Source organism: Staurois parvus, unplaced genomic scaffold (genome assembly GCF_062004578.1).
Source record: "Staurois parvus isolate SC_StPar_1 unplaced genomic scaffold, SC_StPar_1.0 ptg002174l, whole genome shotgun sequence".
Classification (NCBI taxonomy): Eukaryota; Metazoa; Chordata; class Amphibia; order Anura; family Ranidae; genus Staurois; species Staurois parvus.
This window is the reverse complement of record NW_028319970.1, coordinates 574,119-595,725: the sequence shown is the minus strand read 5'-3', so window position 1 is coordinate 595,725 and position 21,607 is coordinate 574,119. Positions and strand designations below refer to the sequence as shown.

General features: G+C 40.0%; 1 protein-coding gene across 1 annotated transcript; it reads left to right on the top strand.

Annotated features, from left to right (window-relative positions):
* Positions 1-4,104: 4,104 nt before the first annotated feature.
* Positions 4,105-19,923, top strand: LOC149432293 (nidogen-1-like). Its single transcript, XM_089665294.1, has 9 exons — positions 4,105-4,147; positions 6,182-6,306; positions 8,501-8,782; positions 10,106-10,234; positions 13,561-13,720; positions 15,786-15,866; positions 17,715-17,839; positions 18,785-19,066; positions 19,436-19,923. Exons 1-9 carry the CDS (start codon positions 4,105-4,107, stop codon positions 19,583-19,585), a joined length of 1,377 nt encoding a protein of 458 aa, XP_089521420.1. The 3' UTR covers positions 19,586-19,923.
* The last annotated feature ends 1,684 nt before the right edge of the window (positions 19,924-21,607 follow it).

Here is a 21,607-nt window from a genome sequence, read left to right as displayed (position 1 = left end):
GCACTATTCCTCCCACTGACACCAATTATGGGGCATTATTCATTCCACTGACCCCAATTATGAGGCGCTATTTCTCCTACTGACACCAATGATCAGGCACTATTCCTTCCACTGACACCAATGATTGGGGCACTATTCCTCCCACATACACCAATGATGGGGCACTATTCCTCCCACTGACACCAATGATCGGGCACTATTCCACCCGCTGACACCAATTATGGGGTATTAATACTTCCCCTGACCCCAATTATGAGGTGCTATTTCTCCTACTGACACCAATGATTGGGGCACTATTCCTCCCACTGGCACCAATGATTGGGGCACTATTCCTCCCACTGGCACCAATGATGGGGCACTATTCCTCCCACTAACACCAATTATGAGGCACTAATCCTCCCGCTGACACAAATTGTGGGGTATTATTCCTCCCACTGACACCAGTTATGGGGCACTATAAGAAGTCAACTTTCAACTGCTGCAGAGAGAGTCATACAGGGGATCGGTTCCAGTGATTACTCCTCTCCCACCATACCGATCACCGTCCCTGCCCACATCGGTATGGTGGGAGGGGGTAATCACTGGAATTGATCCCCTGTATGACTCTCTCTGCAGCAGCTGAAAGCCATCTGGTGGGAGAGGAGAAGAAGTCAACTTTCAACTGCTGCAGAGAGAGTCATACAGGGGATCGGTTCCAGTGATCAGGGGCGGACTGACCATTTGGAAACTAGGGCACTGCCTGAGGGTCCGGGGTCAGAAGGGGGACCCATGAGATGCCACTGGTACCTTTTTCACAGAATTTTTTGAGTTTGGGCAAGGACACAGGGGCCCTTTGATCCCCTATTGCCTGGGGGCCCCATGAGTTGTCAGTCCGCCCCTGCCAGTGATTACCCCCTCCCACCATACCGATCACACTCCCTGCCCACATCCAATTCACTCAGCTGCCTGGGCCCCCCTACTGGCCTGGGCCCTGTACATGAGGACTGGTGGTACCCCCTTATCCACAGCCCTGCATCCAACCACCCCTTGCCATTACATACATTCAGAGCTGGAGGTGCCAGAAAAGCGTTCACCCAATTTGCTGCTGAAAAAAAAGCCCTGAATATAAATATGTAATCCCTTTAAAACACGAAAAGGTATTTGAAGAAAATCTCCAACCACCCATTCATTTTACCTCGTTTTCTACCCCCACGCTTTTTTTTTCTTTCTTTGATAAGTAGCTGATTTATAATATTTGAAAACAGTTTATTTGAAATGTGTCATTGGCAGGTGATAGATAATCTTTACAGGTCAGGAGAAAAAAGTCCTGAAATGAAACGGTTTATTGCTTTTATGACGCAGTTTGAGTCTAGTAATGTTTGTCCTCTAGGCATAAGGTGAAGATCTGTTGTAAACTAAAGTTGAAAGGTAAAATCACGCTCGCTGTCCTTCGTGGAATTTCCTGGTATTTGAATGTAATTCCGGCCTCATATGATTAATTATTATGTCCTCTAGCCTAGCATTGCAATGTAAAGCTGAACTCCCGGCATACAGCTACATACATGCATGACAAACACAAATTGGAGCTGATTCACATGCCAGAGGATTTGCATTTTTGTTCATTTAGTTCCAAGAATTACACAGACCTGCCAAATCACAGCAAGCCTGGTGACCTGTTTTTTTGCCGTACTGAAGTAGAAGAATGAGATTTGGTGTCTAGACCCAGATCTTAACCTGAAAGCCCTGCTGGGTCATCTGGCAACTTTTTTTTTGCTGAGCCACGAGATGCTGGACAGCTCCCTCTCCGATTCCTTAGACAACCTTGACTTGTGTCTTGTTTCTCCTGAACCCTTCAATGAATTGCTTATATAAGCCATGCCTTAGCACTTCCTATTTGCCAGATTATTTTGCTCTCTCCAACCAATATCTCACTCTTGTCTTGTCCTGCTGCCATCCATATCTTCACTACTGATCATTACTGACCTTTGGCTAGTTCCTCTACCACGCTTCTGCTTGATCCCAACCTGCAACCACTTGTTACCTACCTTTGGCTTGTTTACCAGCTTGCTTCTGCTTTATCCCTACCTGCTATATCTCCTACTAGACCTTGGCATGCTCACCTCCTGGTGGGGTGATCCTGAGGACCATGACCTGCTACTAAAGCACAAAAAAAAACCATCTCCACCATCAGGAGCTCTGGTGAATACTGATTAGCGCTTAGACCCTGCACTTCAGGTGACCCTACGTCATGCGCCAGGGGCTACCTGATTGTATATGTATTCTGCTGGTTGGTGGGAGCCTCTCCAGTGCTATAGCTACTAGTTTCCAAGCTTGAGCTCTGACTGTGACCTTGGAGTGCTCACCTCCTGGTGGGGCGATCCTGAGGACCATGACCTGGTACTAACGTGCAACAAAACCCATCTCCATCCCATCTGACTGTGACCTTGCCGTTCTCACCTCCTGGTGGGGCGATCCTGAGGACCGTGATCTGGTACTAACGTGCAACAAAACCCATCTCCACCATCAAGAGCTCTGGTGAATACTGATTAGTGCTTAGACCCTGCACTTCAGGTGGCCCTACGTCATGCACCAGGGACTACCTGATTATATACCTATCCTGCTGGTTGGTGGGAGCCTCCCCAACTAATATCTCATTCTTGTCTTGTCCTGCTGCCATCAATATCTTCGCTACTGATCATTATCGACCTTTGGCTAGTTCCTCGACCAAGCTTCTGCTTGATCCCAACCTGCAACCACTTGTTACCTACCTTTAGCTTGTTTACTAGCTATGCTTTTGCTTTATCCCTACCTGCTATATCTCCTACTAGACCTTGGCATGCTCACCTCCTGGTGGGGCGATTCTGAGGACCGTAACCTGGTACTAAAGCACAACAAAACCCATCACACCATCAGGAGCTCTGGTAAATACTGATTAGTGCTTAGATCCTGCACTTCAGGTGGCCCTACGTCATGCACCAGGGGTTACCTGATTGTGTACCTATCCTGCTGGTTGGTGGGAGCTTCTCCAGTGCTATAGCTACTGGTTTCCAAGCTTGATCTCTGACTGTGACCTTGGCATGCTCACCTCCTGGTGGGGCGATCCTGAGGACTGTTACCTGATACTAACATGCAACAAAACCCATCGCCACCATCAGGAGTTCTGGTGAATACTGAATAGTGCTTAGACCCTGTGCTTCAGGTGGCCCTACGTCATATACCAGGGGTTACCTGATTGTATACCTATCCTGCTGGTTGGTAGGAGCCTCTCCAGTGCTAAACCTACTGGTTTCCAAGCTTGACCTCTGACTGTGACCTTGGCGTGCTCACCTCCTGGTGGGGCGATCCTGAGGACCATGACCTGGTACTAACATGCAACAAAACCCATCACCATCATCAGGAGCTCTGGTGAATACTGATTAGTGCTTAGACCCTGTGCTTCAGGTGGCCCTACGTCATGCACCAGGGACTACCTGATTATGTACCTATCCTGCTGGTTGGTGGGAGCCTCTCCAGTGCTATAGCTACTGGTTTCCAAGCTTGACCTCTAACTATGACACTCTGTCCCCCAGCCTCTGAAGGAGTCACAACAGACCTATGAGATCATCTCCCTGTTTTATCTACTTGGGGTGTTGAGTAGGACTGGGTTCAAGTAACATTTTGAGTTTTTAATGCTTTCCAGGACCCATCATGCCCTTACCACACACATCAAGTCTTAGTTCATGTGTCGGTATTGCAGTGAGCTACACACCCTAGTAGGCTTATCTGGAGTAATCATTACATTGAAGGATCGCTTGAGTCAACGGTAGTGCAAGTGACTAATTTGATGTTACGTGTCTGTGGCAAAGGGTGCAGAAGATGGGAACTTTCCCCCAGAAGGGTCACTGACAGCAATAAGGACTAACCTTTAATTAAAATCCCATTCGCGCCACACAAAAATCCTGAGGGATATATTCTGGATGGAATTACCATTAATTTAAATTGTAAAGAAGCGTTTCTATTTTATCTAGCATTATAGTTGACGACAAAGTCATATTAAATATTTGATGAGGAATGAGTGTAATTTATTTTGTTCTTTCTTTTATAACTGAAACATTGCAGTGATTTGGTGGAATTCTAAGATTAACGATGGATCTGCATTTTTTACCTGCACTTCTTGTCATCCTCTTAGGTATGTAAATCTTTTTTTAAAAAAAAAGCCTTATTTGTTCAAAAAGCCTATTTACTAAGCTACATATAACTTTCTAGATATAAGTGTGAAATATAAAATACTTTTTAAAAAACAAAAACAAAAAAAGAACTAAAAAAAGAAACAGCTTTTTGTTCTGAACACAATCAAGAATATAATATATAATATATGTATTCCCTTAAAAAAAATAAAAATTGGAAGAAAATCTCTTCATACCTTGCTTTCTTCCCTGGAACCTGTTTCGGGGGTCAGAACCAGTCTTGGAGGAGGATTACTTTGATTGGACCATGTCACAGTGTCCCTTAACTCCATTAAAGGAGGACTTAGAGAAACCCTCCTTACCACCTGCTAGATATAAGTGTAAAATATAAAATACTTTCTGAAAAACAAAAATAAACAAAACAAAAAAATACAGCTTTTTGTTCTGAACACAATAAAGAATATAATATATATTTGTTCTCTTAACAAAATAATAAACACAAAAAAAAAAAAAATATATATATATATATATAAATTGTATTTAAAGAATATCTCATCATACCTTGCTTTCTACCCTGGAACCTGTTTTGGGGGTCAGAACCAATCTCGGAGGAGGATTACTTTAATTGGACCGTGTCCTTTAACTCCATTAAAGGATGACTCAGAGAAACCCTCCTTACCACCTGCTAGATATAAGTGTGAAATATAAAATACTTTCTAAAAAAAAAAAAACAGCTTTTTGTTCCCTTAAGAAAAAAAAAAAAGGTGAAAGCCAGGGTGGCTTCCACCTTTTTTTTTTTTTCTTAAGGGAATAAATATATTTTATATTCTTTATTGTGTTCAGAACAAAAAGCTGTTTTTTTTTTTTTAGGATAAAAGAGTCTTAGTCTGTTTTTTTGTAATTCTGTTTTAATTGCAGTATTTTAAAGCTGTGAAAGAAAATGAAATGAGTCAGCCAAAAAACAAATATTTTGTTTCATTTGCTACAAATAATAAAATGACTTCAACATTTCAGGGGCCAAACTTAAGAATACTCCATTTTACATTTTCTTTTTATTTCATGAAAATAATAGAAAATAAAACATAAATCCTGGTATGTGCAAATATTAAAAACCCTATCATGAATGTTGCATTATCTTTGCTTGAGGTCAGCCTATAGATTTACAATACCTTTCGGGACTGCTGAGCTTGATTTAAAAAAAAAAAAAAAAATATTTCAAGTCTACAGGATTCTCCTGCTGGCCTTTTTTTTTCTAAAAATGTAAAATGAATAAGTAAAAACAGAGAACCTAAAGTAATTAATTTATTCCAGTTGAAATGTAGAAAATGCTTGACACCAAACTGTTGCAAAATCAAAACTATAAACATAAATTTCAGTATCGAAAACTCTTTCATAAATTGCAAATTTGCCAAAAACTAGCATGTTAATATCCTTAGATTTTGGGTCTTTAAAAACAGCAGTTAAAGTAAAATAAAATTTTCCTTTTTTAAAAAAATTATTAAATGTTATTAAAGTAAATGTTTTCCGAATTGTTTTCACCTATTTTTTTTTGGCTCAAAAATATTTTAAAAAGGAAAAATTTACAACATGTTTGGAAAAATGTGACCGCAAATAATTTCTTCTCATTTTAAGTTCTAGGTGTCTCTTCTGGTCAAACAACATCCGCAGGTAAGATTTGATGAGAAACAAAAAACCAAATATTATTAAACAAAAAAAAAAAAAACGATGTTATAAAACTGCAAACACAACTCTAAAAATGCAGGCAAAAAAAATGTATGAATCTAAAATGTTTATTTAATAATGAATTTTAGTTTAAATAATTTTAAACAATGAAATAATCAATAATCAATAATAAAATGTTGTTTAAATTTATTTTATTTTTTTAATTAACTTTTACTTGATTTTTATGTCTTATTGTGAAAGATGAAATGTGCTGCTACAGTAAAAAAGTAAAAAAAATATTTTTTTTCCAATAAGATGACTATTTTAATGAGATTCTGGATATGGAAATAATTGATATTTTTCTTTGACATCAGATCTCCTCTACCCTTATGGATCCACAATTGATGCAATTAATCCAAAGTCAGATGATGGAAGATCACCCTTAATCTATACTTTCAGAAACATCCCACTTTTTGGGAGAAATTACTCCTCTCTATATGTAAGAGTGCTATTACAATTTTTTAAGTAAATATTAATGACTAAAATTAGGTTCTGCAGCCTTGTACACACGTGCATTTAATCTGGAAATAAATACTTATCCTTATTAGCACAGTTCACTTGAAAATCTACATGTAGACCCGATCAATAAAAAGTCATTTAAGCCTTAGGTCTACATGTAGACCCGATCAATAAAATGTCATATAAGCCCTAGCATGGTCTACATGTAATCTACATGTAGACTTGAAGGTCTACATGTAGACCCGATCAATAAAAAGTCATTTAAGCCTTAGGTCTACATGTAGACCCGATCAATAAAAAGTCATATAAGCCTTAGCATGGTCTACATGTAGTCTACATGTAGACCTGAAGGTCTACATGTAGACCCGATCAATAAAATGTCATATAAGCCTTAGCTCTACATGTAGAACCGATCAATAAAAATGTCATATAAGCCTTACCTTGGTCCCGTAATTTCCAAATATATTTTGCAACCTGTATAAAGGTGCAGCATTCATTAAAATCTGGTGATCCTGCCATGAAGGTCCTTGCTCTGCCATGTCCTGTTATTATGTGACAACACTGTCTCGCATTGTGCTTCTTCATTGACAACCTGTCACATGGGCTTTTGATGGAGTCTGCAAATGGTTGTGTTCACACACGCTGCAAAAGCATGGTCCATTGTTGCCCCATTAGTAAAGCCACTCTGAGGAATTACTGCAGCCATCAATGGAGTGCATGTATGATGGAAGTGGTTTCAAAGAGGAGGAACACAACACAACATGCACAGTTCTCCAGAGAACTAAATGAACTACGTAAGTGTTATGGTCATGGGTCAGGCTTGTAGACCAGTAGCTATAGCTGTAGACAGACCAGCAGGAAAAGTCCACTGGTAGGACACCCTGGTGGATGACACGGGCTCACGCAACGTGTGGGGTCTAAGCACTAAGCGGTATTCACCAGAGCTCTTGATGGTGGAGATGGGTTTTGCTGGGTGTTAGTACCAGGTCATGGTCCTCAAGAGCTATGTAAGCCTGGCTCCAGTATACGGTTGCCACCTTATACCTTTAAACCCGAACACATATAAATTACATGGGTTCTGAGGCTAAGTTAATGCAGTTAAGGCACTAAATGAGTTTCATTACCACCACCTTAATCAGCCACAGAACCTGTGTAATTAATATGTGTTCGGATTTAAAAGGATGAGGCGGCAACCCTAATCCAGTATCAGATATAGCAGGTATGGATCAAGCAGAAGCATAGTCAGTAAACAAGTCAGGGTTGGTAACAAATGGTTGCAGGTTGAGATCAAGATAAAGCAGGGGTGTCCAAACTTAACCCTCCAGGTGTTGAGGAACTGCAAGTCCCATGAGGCCTTGCAAGACTCTGACATCCACAGGCAAGACACCCAGAGTCATGATGGAAGTTGTAGTACTTCAACAGCTGGAGGGCCATAGTTTGGACACCCCTGCTGTATCTTGATCTCAACCTGCAACCATTTGTTACCAACCCTGACTTGTTTACTGACTATGCTTCTGCTTGATCCATACCTGCTATATCTGATACTGGACTAGGGTTGCCACCTCATCCCTTTAAACCAGTCGCTATAGCAGTAGACAGACCAGCAGGAAAAGTCCACCAGCAGGACACCCTGGTGGATGACAAGGGCTCACCCAACGTGTGGTTTCTAAGCACTAAGCGGTATTCACCAGAGCTCTTGATCTGATACTGGACTAGGGTAGCCACCTAGGTAAAGCGTAGTTGAGGAACAAGCCAAAGGTCAGTAACGAGTGGTAACAAAGTTATGAACAGCAGCAGGAGTCGCAAGAAGGAGATATCAGCAGGAGAGAGCACACTGATCTGGCAAATCAGGAAATGCAAAAGGCTTAAATAGGAAGTTCATGGGAACAGCAAGGAGTTCAAGGTTCAACCAGAAACAAGGCAGAAAGTAAGTTTGTCCAAGTAATCAAGCAAGGCCCTGTCCAGCATCTCAGGTGGCTCAGCAAGAAGGTCTACTACCAGATGCAAGGTTCTGGTCTTGATACTAAGTGAGATTTAGTTATGGATTACATTTACTTTAAGCATGTCACAACGTTTTTTTTCCAAAATTGTATTTTATATTTGCAGTCATGTCCCTATGTTAGACACTCAGCTACCAAAATAATTACTAACACCCCTAATGTTCTTCTTCACAGGTCAATAATAATGGCTTGTTATCATTCCACTCACCAATCGATGAATATTCACCGCAAGCTCTTCCTGTTGCTTCTGGAAACCCATTCCTGGCGGTCTTCTGGTCAGACGTAGATAACAGATTGGAAGGGGATATTTATTACCGTGAGAGCGCCGATCCCGCTCTTCTGTCCCGGGCCACCTCCGATATCAGGACTTACTTCCATGTCGTGGATTTCACAGCTCAGTGGGTATTTGTAGCCACGTGGCACCGAGTTCCATATGTAGGATCGAAGACAAACAGGGTAAGCAGAATCTCTGTTTTATTACATTTAAATACTGTGTACTTGTTTCCTTAAAAACTGAATTTTTTTTAAAAAGTCCTGGATTCTTTCTTAGATACACAGAATATAACTGGATACTAACATTTATAAGTTGATCCAGGGAAGATCCGATTGCCTCTCGGGGGGATCAGGAAGGAACACCGATCGCTGTATGGGACCTCTGTGTGAGGTCCTGATCATATGGGCAACACAGTGCCTAAATGGTTAGCACTTCTGCTTAGCAGTACTCGGGTCACAGGCTCAAATCCCAACCATGGCACCACCTGCTTGGAGTTTGCATGTTGTGTCTGTGTGGGTTTCCTCCAGGTACTCTGGTTTCCTCCCACACTCCAAAAGACATGCTGGTAGGTGAATTGGCTCCTGTCTAAATTGGCCCTAGTATGCGTATGCATGACTGTGAGTTAGGGACCTTAGATTGTACGCCCCTTGAGGGTTAGGGACTGATGTGAATGTACAATATATATGTAAAAGTGCTGTGTAAATTGACGGCGCTATATAAGTACCTGAAATAAATAATGTGATCACTGATTGTACAATAGTAGTAAGCAAGATGTCACTTCTGACTTCATTGCTTACTACATGTGAAATCTGTGAATGATCACATGGTACAGGGCCATTCACAACTGCCTTGTACCATGTGACAAGCTGTGACCAATCACAGCTCTCACAGTATTTCTCAATGTCTGCAAGAATGCAGAGAGAGGGAGAAATTATTGCTTTTACAGCCTTTATGGGTGTAAAAGCAATCAGTGTAAAATAAAAAAATCTTCATCACCCCCCACAAGTAGTACAGTGTCACTATGCTGACACTTTACTGCTAGGGTGACAGTATGTTAAAACAAACATAAATAAAAGTATAAAAAAAAAAATAAAATGTAAAAACTTTTTTTAAAAATTGTAATTTTTGGTTATAAACTAAATTGGGTTAATTTTTTTTTTTTTTTACTTAAAAGATAACTGAATAAATGTTGGCCAAGATTTATGAAGAAAGATTATTTATTGCAAAATTTTATAAGAAAAACACTTTTTTTCAAAATTTTTGTACTTTTTCATTTATATAGCAAAAAAAAAAATCCCAGTGGTGAATAAATACCACCAAAATAAAGTTTTATCTGTCTCAAAAAAAAATGCTGAAAAATTCATATGGGTACAGTGTTGCATGACCGGGCAATTGTCGTTCAAAGCGCTGAAAGATGAAAATTGGCCTGGACAGGGAGGGGGTGAAAGTGTCCGGACTTGACGGGGTTAAATATATGGTCCTAATTTTGATTTCTGTATTTACAGGTGAACACATTTCAGGTTGTCCTAAGCACTGATGGCCATCAGACTTTCCTTCTGTACATTTATGAAGATATTCAGTGGCCAACTTTACAGATCAGCTGCAACTGCAATCAATATGGACCTTTGGCCTTAGTAAGAACATTTTCAAGATTACAGTTTTCCCCAGGGGCGGACTGACCATTTGGGAACTAGGGGGTCGGTAGGGGGCCCCATTAGATGCCCCTGGTACCTTTCATAGGCTTTTTTGAATGTGGTTTGAGTGTGGGCAAGGGCACAGGGGCCCCATGATCCCCTATTGCCCAGGGGGCCCTTATGAGTTGTCAGTCCACCCCTAGTTTTAACAAGAATTATTTATCTTTGAAAAAGTGAAAGCGAAAGAAAATCCCAAATTTTGGGTTGACATCAGAACACTAATAGAAGGGAAATCTTCCAACAGGGACACTAGTTTTGATGACCCTTCCTCCTCACTTTGGAGGAAATTTTCTCTCGTTTCCTATTTTGGATATGGGACAGGAAGTGAAAGGGGAATTATGGCCAACTTTTTTTGACCCTACTTCTTCTATGGATCACAGGAGTACAGTTTGTTCGGCACTGAGAGTTGCTGGTTCTCTGCCCACTGAAGACTGAGAACAGCTAAACAGCGGTCTTTGATCTCTCTGTTCTCAGTCTTAGAAGGTGACAGATGCAGCACCCACCTAGGAAATCTCCCCAGTGGGGGTTCTAACTCTCCCTTACTCTATCCAAAATGAAAAAAAAGTTACTCTTTAACTGAGCGTGCTTAATATGTACCCATTTAGGGTCTATTACACCAGTAAGTGTATTTGCCACTCCCCCCTTCTGAGTCACTTCTTGCCTCCACCCCCCATACCCATCTCCGAGCACCTTCACTTGGTTCCACCCCCTACCAACCTCCAAGCACCTTCACTTGGTTCCACCCCCTACCAACGTCCGAGCACCTTCACTTGGTTCCACCCCCTACCCATCTCCGAGCATCTTCACTTGGTTCCACCCCCTACCAACCTCCAAGCACCTTCACTTGGTTCACCCCCTACCAACGTCCGAGCACCTTCACTTGGTTCCACCCCCTACCAACCTCCGAGCACCTTCACTTGGTTCCACCCCCTACCCACCTCCGAGCACCTTCACTTGGTTCCACCCCCTACCAACCTCCTAGTACCATTCCTTTTAGAAAATAAAGAGCCAAGTATCATTTTGTGGTACTAAAAAATTTGTAATAATAACAAGAAAAGCAGAAAAATAGATCCCCTGCAGCCAGCAGCATTAGACCCCCCCCCGAAACAATAGATTCCTCCAGAAACAATGGACCCTCAAAACAAAATACCACCCCAGCAACAATAGACCCCTGAAGCTACAACAGATCTCCCAGCAGCCAGCATCCATAGACTCTCCAGAAGCCAGTATCAATAGACAACAGACCCCTCTCTGAACTGTATATTCCTTCCAGCAACAATTGACCCCCATCAACAATAGATCCCCCACGAGCAACAATAGACTCCCCAGCAATGATAGACCACCACGCAAAAATAGAGCCCCCCCTCAGTGACAATAGATTCCCTAGCAACCAGCAACAATAGATTGTCCAGCACAACCCAGCACCCTTTACATACTTTCAGTGCTGGAGGTGCCAGAACCACCCATATGGAAGAAAAATTGATTTTAAATATATTTTAAAACTATTCTTGCCAAATATATTGCCATACATTTGAAATGCTACAATTTTGGCCGTATTCAATATATTTCAAAATATATTTCAATAAATAAATATATATATATACATATACATATACACACACACATACACACACACTGCATGTTGAAATGCATTTTTATTACAAAATATATGAAAATTATTTTTAAAAATGCATGTCAAATATACTGTATATCTTTAAAAATACAAATCTACATTTTTAGAATATAAAATATAAAGTGCAGCGCTATAAATGTGACATAAATTATAAAAAAGGGGAAATGAATAAAATAAAAAATGAATAATGAATCAAAATATATATAAAAGAAAAATAAGTCCCAATGTAAAAAGTCCCAGTAAAGGTGACTTCAGGCGGCCGTGCACACTGACCAGAGGTGCATGCAATGTGGCAGAGATGGAGTTCAGGATGTAGTCATCATATAAAAAAGGGGGGTAGATGCAATCCCTGGGTCAGTGAAGATCCCCAGACCAAAGCAGCACAGGTTCCACTAGACAGCAAGGAAGAAATCACAGCTCCACCAGAGAAAACCACCACTCCTCCACTCCACATCAACGGTATCTAGGAGGAGATACTCCCCACAAGGAATCAAGAGAAATGCCTTTTCCCTAATCAATATATAGCTGTCACAGCTCTTTCCAAGCCTGTCTGCAGGGAAACAATCAGTAGGAGCTTCTATTCCTCTGCTGCTGGTCACATGTTCAAAATAAAAAAACAGCCTGGGTGAGTCTGGGAGCTCATGTCAGGCCAAGAGGATTCTTCAAGAAACTACCAGATCCAAGAGCCAGAAAATTTGCTAAGCACAAGGACATGAAAGAACCACTTTGTGGCAAAGGAAATCCAATATCGCCAACATGAAGCCACCGAGATGGACTTCCAAATGTACAGACCTCAGCCACGCACTTATCAGCTGTACGGCTCCCCCCGGCCTTCCCGACGTATCTACCCCCCTTTTTTCCATGATGACTACATCCTGAACTCCATCTCTGCCACATTGCATGCACCTCTGGTCAGTGTGCACGGCCGCCTGAAGTCACCTTTACTGGGACTTTTTACATTGGGACTTATTTTTCTTTTATATATATTTTGATTCATTATTCATTTTTTATTTTATTCATTTCCCCTTTTTTATAATTTATGTCACATTTATAGCGCTGCACTTTATATTTTATATTCATGTGAGGAATTTTTTGGTTGTCCTATGTGTTTCAGCTGCTTGTCCTTTTTTAAAAGCGCTCACTTCTTTCTCTGATTCATACATTTTTAGAATGTATTTACAAGTATATGTAAAAATATGTTAAAATTGCTTTTTTTATATCTTAAAAAAAATCTGAAGAATATGTTTAAAAAAATACATATTTATATATGTATATATATATATATATATATATATTTATATATAAAATATAGCTAGATCAAGAACCATAATGTTTCAAGGACATATATACCATTTGTTGTTGTTTTCCCAAAGTCCAGGCTAAACAAATATTGTCTACATCCAAGACCTATATGAATTTTACTTTAGTCTTGGTTTTGTTTTTTGTATTTTTTCCAAATCTTTGCAAGAGCTTCCTATAATAAAGACCAGTCACTGCTGCTTTCCCTCCTTGTACAAGGTGCCTGGTCTTGTCTCCGCCCCCTCCCGTAGTTTTATGCAATAGGATGCAATGCTTGCACTTTACACGTTACACGTGTTAGTACATGTTCTATCTATGATCTTGAATTGCCTAGGCTGGACTGAACAGTGGCCACAGTACAGGATACTACACGCTCCCAGGATCCTTCTCTTCCGATATCATTGATCTGTTATTCAGAGGCAATGTCAATATGCACGGACTTTGGGCTTTCCGAGTGGACAAACCCCATCCAGAAGACATCCATGGTGATATAGGTGAAGTTCGAACATTTTTAATTCTTTGTGATTTTTATTTTTTTTAATATAATTTATAATTTTCATAAAAAGATTGTAATGTATTGATCCTTTAGGACCCCATATGGCAGAGAAATATATTTCCAATATATTTAGTAAAAAAAATTATACATGCGACATATATTTACAATATATTGACCTAAATGAATATATTTTAACATGTATTGCAGAAATGCAAATTAAAATATATTTTCCAAAGGCATATATTTAAAAATATATTTTTTAAAATATATTTTCCAAATATTTTTGAACATCTCAAAAAATGCATTTAAACATAGATTTTTAAATATACTTGTAAATGCATTCCAAATTACACTTTGAAATATATTTCAGCATGTGTTCTGAATATATTTTTAATAATATATTCACAAATATATTGAAATATATTTTTGAAATATATTGAATACGGCCAAACTTTTAGTATTTGAAATATATGTCAATATAATTGGGAAGAATATGTTAAGAATGTATTTTTAAAATATATTTTTCTTCCATGTGGGTCTATAGGACATATGGAAAGGTAAATTACAATATCAAAATTATTATAGTTATGTTAACAATTAGGGACATTTTCAATACCACAAAGAAGTGTAAATTACAAACATCACATATTGTAGGGTCATCACACATCCTAGAGTCATCACACATCTTAGGGTCATCACACATCCTAGGGTCATCACACATTGTAGGGTCATCACACATCCTAGAGTCATCACACATCGTAGGGTCATTACAGGTTGTAGTGTCATTACAGGTTCTAGGGTCATCACACATCGTAGGGTCATCACACATCGTAGGGTCATCACACATCGTAGGGTCATTACAGGTTGTAGTGTCATTACAGGTTGTAGGGTCATCACACATCGTAGGGTCATCACACATCGTAGGGTCATCACACATTGTAGGGTCATCACACACTGTAGGGTCAACACACCTTGTAGGGTCAGCACACCCTGTAGGGTCATCACATCTTGTAGGGTCATCACACATTGTAGGGTCATCACACCTTGTAGGGTCATCACACATCCTAGGGTCATCACACATCATAGGGTCATCACACATTGTAGGGTCATCACACATCCTAGGGTCATCACACATCCTAGGGTCATCACACAATATAGGATCATTACACATTGTAGGGTCATCACACATTGTAGGGTCATCACACACTGTAGGGTCATCACACATTGTAGGGTCATCACACATTGTAGGGTCATCACACCTTGTAGGGTCAGCACACCTTGTAGGGTCATTACACATCATAGGGTCATCACACATTGTAGGGTCATCACACATTGTAGGGTCATCACATGTTGTAGGGTCATCACACATCATAGGGTCATCACACATCGTAGGGTCATCACACATTGTAGGGTCATCACACCTTGTAGGGTCATCACATCTTGTAGGGTCATCACACGTTGTAGGGTCATCATACCTTGTAGGGTCATTACACATCATAGGGTCATCACACATTGTAGGGTCATCACACATTGTAGGGTCATCACATGTTGTAGGGTCATCACACATCATAGGGTCATCACACATCGTAGGGTCATCACACATTGTAGGGTCATCACACCTTGTAGGGTCATCACACATTGTAGGATCATCACACATCGTAGGGTCATCACACATCATAGGGTCATCACATATCGTAGAGTCATCACACATTGTAGGATCATCACACATCATAGGGTCATCACATATCTTAGAGTCATCACACCTTGTAGGGTCATCACACATCGTAGGGTCATCACACATCATAGGGTCATCACATATCGTAGAGTCATCACACCTTTTAGGGTCATCACAAATCATATGGTCATCACACATTGTAGGGTCATCACACATTGTAGGGTCATCGCACCTTGTAGGGTCCTCACAAATTTTGGGGTCATCACACCTTGTAGGGTCATCACACATTGTAGAGTCTCATTTTCCACATTCCTAAAGCGAAGATGATGGAAGAAGGAATTTAAAAATATTGTCAGCACATAGTCTTTATCATATGTTTTCTTCCTAGATGAGTCCACTTTGGAAACAACTACGGGGCCACACTATCCCCAAACCATGATTGCTACTTCTCCTGTCATATTTTCTTCAGGTAAATACAAATCACAAGCAGATATTTCATTGAATAACTCTTTATTCGTGTATTTCAGGAAAAAATTGCAGGTGTATGGTAAATAATGCCAGCAAATACAATGTGGTCGATAGGCAATACATAGATTGTAAAACTGTTAAGGGAAATTCCGACACTTTAAGAGTGCAAGTAGTACATCTATTAGAGGGCCTCCTCAGAACCTGGGGAAGAAATAATATCAAGAAAGAAACAAATGCTACAAAATAGGTAAGATAAGAGGGAAAAGGGAAATATGAGGATAATCCAGGCATGGTCCTATCAGGATAACGGGAACCTCAAAAGTTACAAGGTACATGAATTCCACAGGTGCTGAATACTCATTAGAGGTCAGATGAGTTTAACAGATGATTGTGCAATAAGGGATTGAAAAGCCGTGGTATCACCTGAAGGCCTGCCAATGTGGTGTAGACTTTTTCAAGGTCTACCCTATCCTCCAGCATCTCCTCCTACCTCCTATCACCAGCTAAATACACTAAAATCACATAGTATAACATTCCTGTATCAAACCATTTCACATACATTTTGTCCCGAGTGCTTTGTCCGGCGCCCTGCCTGCATTTTTACCGTTCCTTCTGCCTGGAAACTGAGAAACGTCCATGGCGTCCAAAAAGCGTCCCTTTAGGTCAAAAGCGGTTTTAGACCGGCTAGAGAACAGCGATAGTAAATCAGAACCACTTGCAGAATTGAGTGATAATGATTCGTGGGGGAAATTCCTCATCAGACACTGAAAACGATTTTGCGACTTTACTCAGCGATGTGCGAACTTGGCGCTCTATTTCAAATTTCAGTGTTTTTGGTTCGATTATATTATTTAATTACATTTATTATTATTATATTATTATTATTTTTTATGATTATTTATTAAATTATATTTTATGATTTCGTGTTTCAAATTTTTTCCTTGTGATTTGTATTGCAAGCAGGTTATGTATCCATTGGAGGGTAGGAGACTTATATATTTTATACTGCAATTAAAGTGATTGTAATGGATCATTTTTTTTTTTTTAATAACAAACATGGCATACTTACATGCTCTAAAAGTAGGGATCATACTCACGATGGACATATAAAACACAGGCACATCACAGTGAACAAAGGTGTTCAATCCATACAGAGTCCACAACAATGGAACCCTGGATGACCAACCGGCTGACGCGCTTCAAGGACTCAGCCTCTTCCTCAGAGCCACAAAGGAGCCTTTACAGTAAAGCGGAGTTCCATTCACCACTTAAAAAATAAAAGTCAGCAGCTACAAAAACTGTAGCTGCTCACTTTTAAAAAACAGCCACTTACCTGTCCCTCGGTCCCGTGGTGTCCCCCCCGCAGGCCGTTTCACCATCCATCCTGTATTACAGGAGGCCGGCATCTTCAGTGTAGGCACCGGCTCTGATAGCTTGCGGCTTCACTGCCGGGTACCCAATGCGCATGCGCAAGTAGAACTGCTCTTCATGAATGGTCCTGTAGTCTTCTGGGACCTGTCACGTGTCCCAAAAGAATACAGGAAGGTATACCAAGTGTCCCAAAAGAATACAGGAAGGTATACCAAGTGTCCCAAAAGAATACAGGAATACAGGAAGGAATACACCTTCTGTTTCCGATTGCCTAGGTGATCAGACCAGAAATGGGAGCGGGTACCTGTCAAATTCGGGTACCCGCTCCCCCCCACCCCCCAAAGGTGCCAATCCTTAATGGGGAGCAGGGGAGCAGTCCCCTTTTGGGTGGAGCTCCGCTTTAATGCGCGGTGGTTTTCCATTTTAATATGGTTTTGATGGTGGATGGATGTAAGGGATTTTATTTTCTTTACCTCAGCTCTTCTCTACCCATATGGACCCGTTATTGACATTATCAACCCAAAAACAGACGATGGAGGATCTCCAATAATATATCTTACCAGGAACATCCCACTTTTTGGAAGACATTACTCTTATCTCTATGTGAGTATATTGCTGGAACAAAACCTCTATCTTCATCATTTTTCTAACTCCTAACCTTTTTGTTTTTTAAATACGTATTTTAAATTTTTGAAACATTCTTAATAAATTTACAAAGAACAATACTCTTACTATAATAAAAGGAGGCTTGATTCTTATCAGTATATTACACAGTCATGCCTATGGATTAGGTAACTAGCTACCATTCCTATACCGTATATTGCTGTGGGTGCAAAAAAAAAAAAATCTCCAGTAATACATCTTTTCAGAAACATTCCACTTTTTGGAAGATATTACTCTTATCTCTGAAGGAAGACCGAGGGCTGGGCCCACAGATTCAGAGGGTACACGATTCCACTGTGAGTTGTAAATCCTCTTCCAGGCCCCACACAGATTCTCCAGATGTCCTCAGCATCCAACAGCCAGACCCAGACTCCACTTCCTCCTCAGCACAGGAACTCCTCCCCTTACCATAGAGTTTGTGATGCAGTAAGTCATTTCTTAATTGCAGCCTCAAACCTGCATTTACAGTTCACTATGACCCTTCTGAGGGTCCTACTCGGCCCCTAAATTAGTATTCATTAAACTTTATAGGGTAAAGAAGCATTTATCTTGTCTTAGCAAAAGTCAGTACAAAATCAATTCTTGTACTTTGCTGCCATCTACTGACCAAAGAGCATATTGCAGTTTAACATTACACACCAGTATTAATCCATGCGTCACACCCTTACAATCTCTATGTGAGTATATTGCTGGACCAAAATCTCTTTTGTTTTCTAATTCTATTTTTTTTTTTAAATACGTATTTTCAAAATGAGGCTTCACCAATAGAATTTATGTTTATGGGTCATACACTCACCTCTCTCTGTTAACAAATTAGGTTCCATTCCCAACAAACACTACATTGCAAAAATATTATTTCTTTTTTCTCCATTTTCTCCTCCACAGGTGAATAATAACGGTCTGCTATCATTTGACTCGCCAATCGGTCAATTTACACCACAAGGTCTTCCTGTTGCTTTTGGAAACCCGTTCCTGGCCGTCTTCTGGGCTGATGTTGATAATAGAATAATGGGTGATGTATATTACCGTGAGATCTTCGATGTCAGTGTTCTGTCCCGGGCCACCTCCGATGTCAGGACTTATTTCCACGCCGTGAATTTCACAGCTCAGTGGGCGTTTGTAGCCACGTGGCACCGGGTCGCGTATTATAGATCCTCAACATATAAGGTAGATCTTGGATTCTTGATTCTTGGATTTATGATAATTTGATATATTTTATTGACACTATAAAGGTTTATTTTTTAAAAATTTTGGACTTTCAAGGGTGAAAGTGGGACTTTGAAGTGTCTATATAGAGGGTGATTATTTATTGGTATTATTATTATTATTATTTTTATTTGATTATAAAATATATTATATTTTATTTTATTTTATATCAAAATTTATTATAAAAAAAAATTTCTTTGGACACCGATTTTTATCTCACAGATCTATAACCATGATGCTTTTTTTCAGCTGCAACAATGAATATTTTCTAACCTTTAAAATGTCTTTCCAAAGTTTAATTTCTAATACTGATTTTTTTTGTATTTACAGGTGAACACATTTCAGGCCGTCCTGAGCACCGATGGCGATCAGACCTTCCTTCTGTACAATTATGAAGATCTTCAGTGGCCAACTATGAGTTGGGATGGTTACTCCCAGGATGGACCTTTGGCATTGGTGAGCAGATCTCTTTATTCCTGAACTACAAACTTTTTAATCCACTCAGAAATTTGAAACAAGTGTCATTTCATGAGCTAAGAGCTAGAAAGAAACACAGTTGCAAACTTTGATCACATGGGTTTGTTTATCTACTGAAATATTGTCCACTGTACAATACTGTTCTGTACAATTCTGAAGATATTCAGTGGCTGCATATTAATGGACCTTTGGCATTGGTGAGCAGATCTCTTTATTCTGGGATTAAAAGTTTTTTAATTCACTCAGGAATTTGAAAGAAGTGTCATTTCATGAGCTAAGAGCTATAAAGAAACACAGTTGCAAACTTTGATCACATGGGTTTGTTTATTTTGTTTTCCCTAAACTACAAGTTTTTTTTAATTCACTGGAAAATTTCAAAGAAGTATAATCTCAGGAGCTAAGCACTGTAAAGAAACACAGTTATAAACTGTGATCACATGGCTTTGTTTATCTACTGAACTATTATTCACTGTACAATCCTGTTTGTAAAATTTTTAAGACAGTTAATAGCCGCATATTAATGCAGATGGTTCTACCAATATGGATATTTGCATTGGCGATTTTTTTTTCCTAAACTATACATTTTTTTTTAATTCACTGGAAAATGTCAAAGAAGTATAATCTCATGAGCTAAGCACTGTAAAGAAACACAGTTGCAAGCTGTGATCACATGGCTTTGTTTATCTACTGGATTATTGTTCACTGTACAATACTGTTCTGTACAATTTTGAAGACAGTAGCCGCCAATTAATGCAGATGGTTCCTACCAATATGGACCTTTGCATTGATGATCTTTTTTTCCTAAACTACAAGTTTTTTTTTAATTCACTGGAAAATGTCAAAGAAGTATAATCTCATGAGCTAAGCACTGTAAAGAAACACAGTTATAAACTGTGATCACATGGCTTTGTTTATCTCTGGACCAACTCTTAACCATGTTAACAACTACTTGGTTTTCAATTGCTTAAAGCCATGTAAACAGTCAATTGCTTTGTTTATCAACAGTAGTACACATGAGAATATCGGATGAATGATCTTCTGGTTTTTGTTTTCTTTTTTCACACTAGTCTCCATATTGAAAATTAACCCCTTGCCCTCCAAAGGATTCCCCCCCCTTCCTGACCAGGCCATTTTTAATGATACGGTGCTGCATTACTTTAACTGACAATTGCGCGGTCATGCAACGCCGCACCCAAATGAAATTTACATCCTTAGTTTCCCACGAATAGAGCTTTCTTTTGGTGGTATTTGATCGCCTCTACGTTTTTATTTTTTGCGCTATAAAAAATAATGCCGACAATTTTGAGAAAAAACAATAAAGTCACCACCCCACACTCACTGACGAGCATTTAACGCTCTTCCCTGAGACGCTCATGGTCTTTTCTTGGAACCCCTTGGTGGAGAGATATAAGCATGTCCCCTTTCTATCTTCCCCTATAAACTCTCCATTGACCTCTTCCCTGCCAAAACTGCTCTACCCATCTCCATCGCACACCCCCTCTCCCCCCCCCCTCTTTTTTTTCTCTTTCTTCTCTCCTTCTTTCTCTTCTCCACTGTCTTCTCTATTACATTCCATTACATTCTCCTCAGCTATTATTATTATTATTATACAGGATTTATGGCGCCAACAGTTTGCTCAGCGCTTTACAATATAACGGGAGACAATACAGCAACAATACAGTTCAATACAAGAGGGTTAGGAGGGCCCTGATCCTGGGAGCTTACAATCTAAGAGGGAGGGGCTAGTGGTACAGAAGGTAATAACTGTGGGGGATGAACATATAGAAGGAGTACAAGATTCCATTACAGGGGCGGACTGACCATTTGGAAACTCGGGCACTGCCCGAGGGCCTAGGAGTCAGTAGGGGGCCCCATGAGATGCCCCTGGTACCTTTTTCATAGGCTTTTTTGGGTGTGGGCAAGGACACAGGGGCCCCATGATCCCCTATTGCCCGGGGGCCCCATGAGTTGTCAGTCCTCCCCTAGACAGGAGTAGTACAGGGGCCAGTGGCCGTTTATAATGTC

Excerpts from the sequence above, each read along its gene's own strand:
- LOC149432293 (XM_089665294.1), top strand. The coding sequence starts at position 4,105 with ATGGATCTGCATTTTTTACCTGCACTTCTTGTCATCCTCTTAG. Across the intron at positions 6,307-8,500 it reads GAAATTACTCCTCTCTATAT|GTCAATAATAATGGCTTGTT; the intron begins GTAAGAGTGCTA and ends TCTTCTTCACAG. Across the intron at positions 8,783-10,105 it reads TAGGATCGAAGACAAACAGG|GTGAACACATTTCAGGTTGT; the intron begins GTAAGCAGAATC and ends CTGTATTTACAG.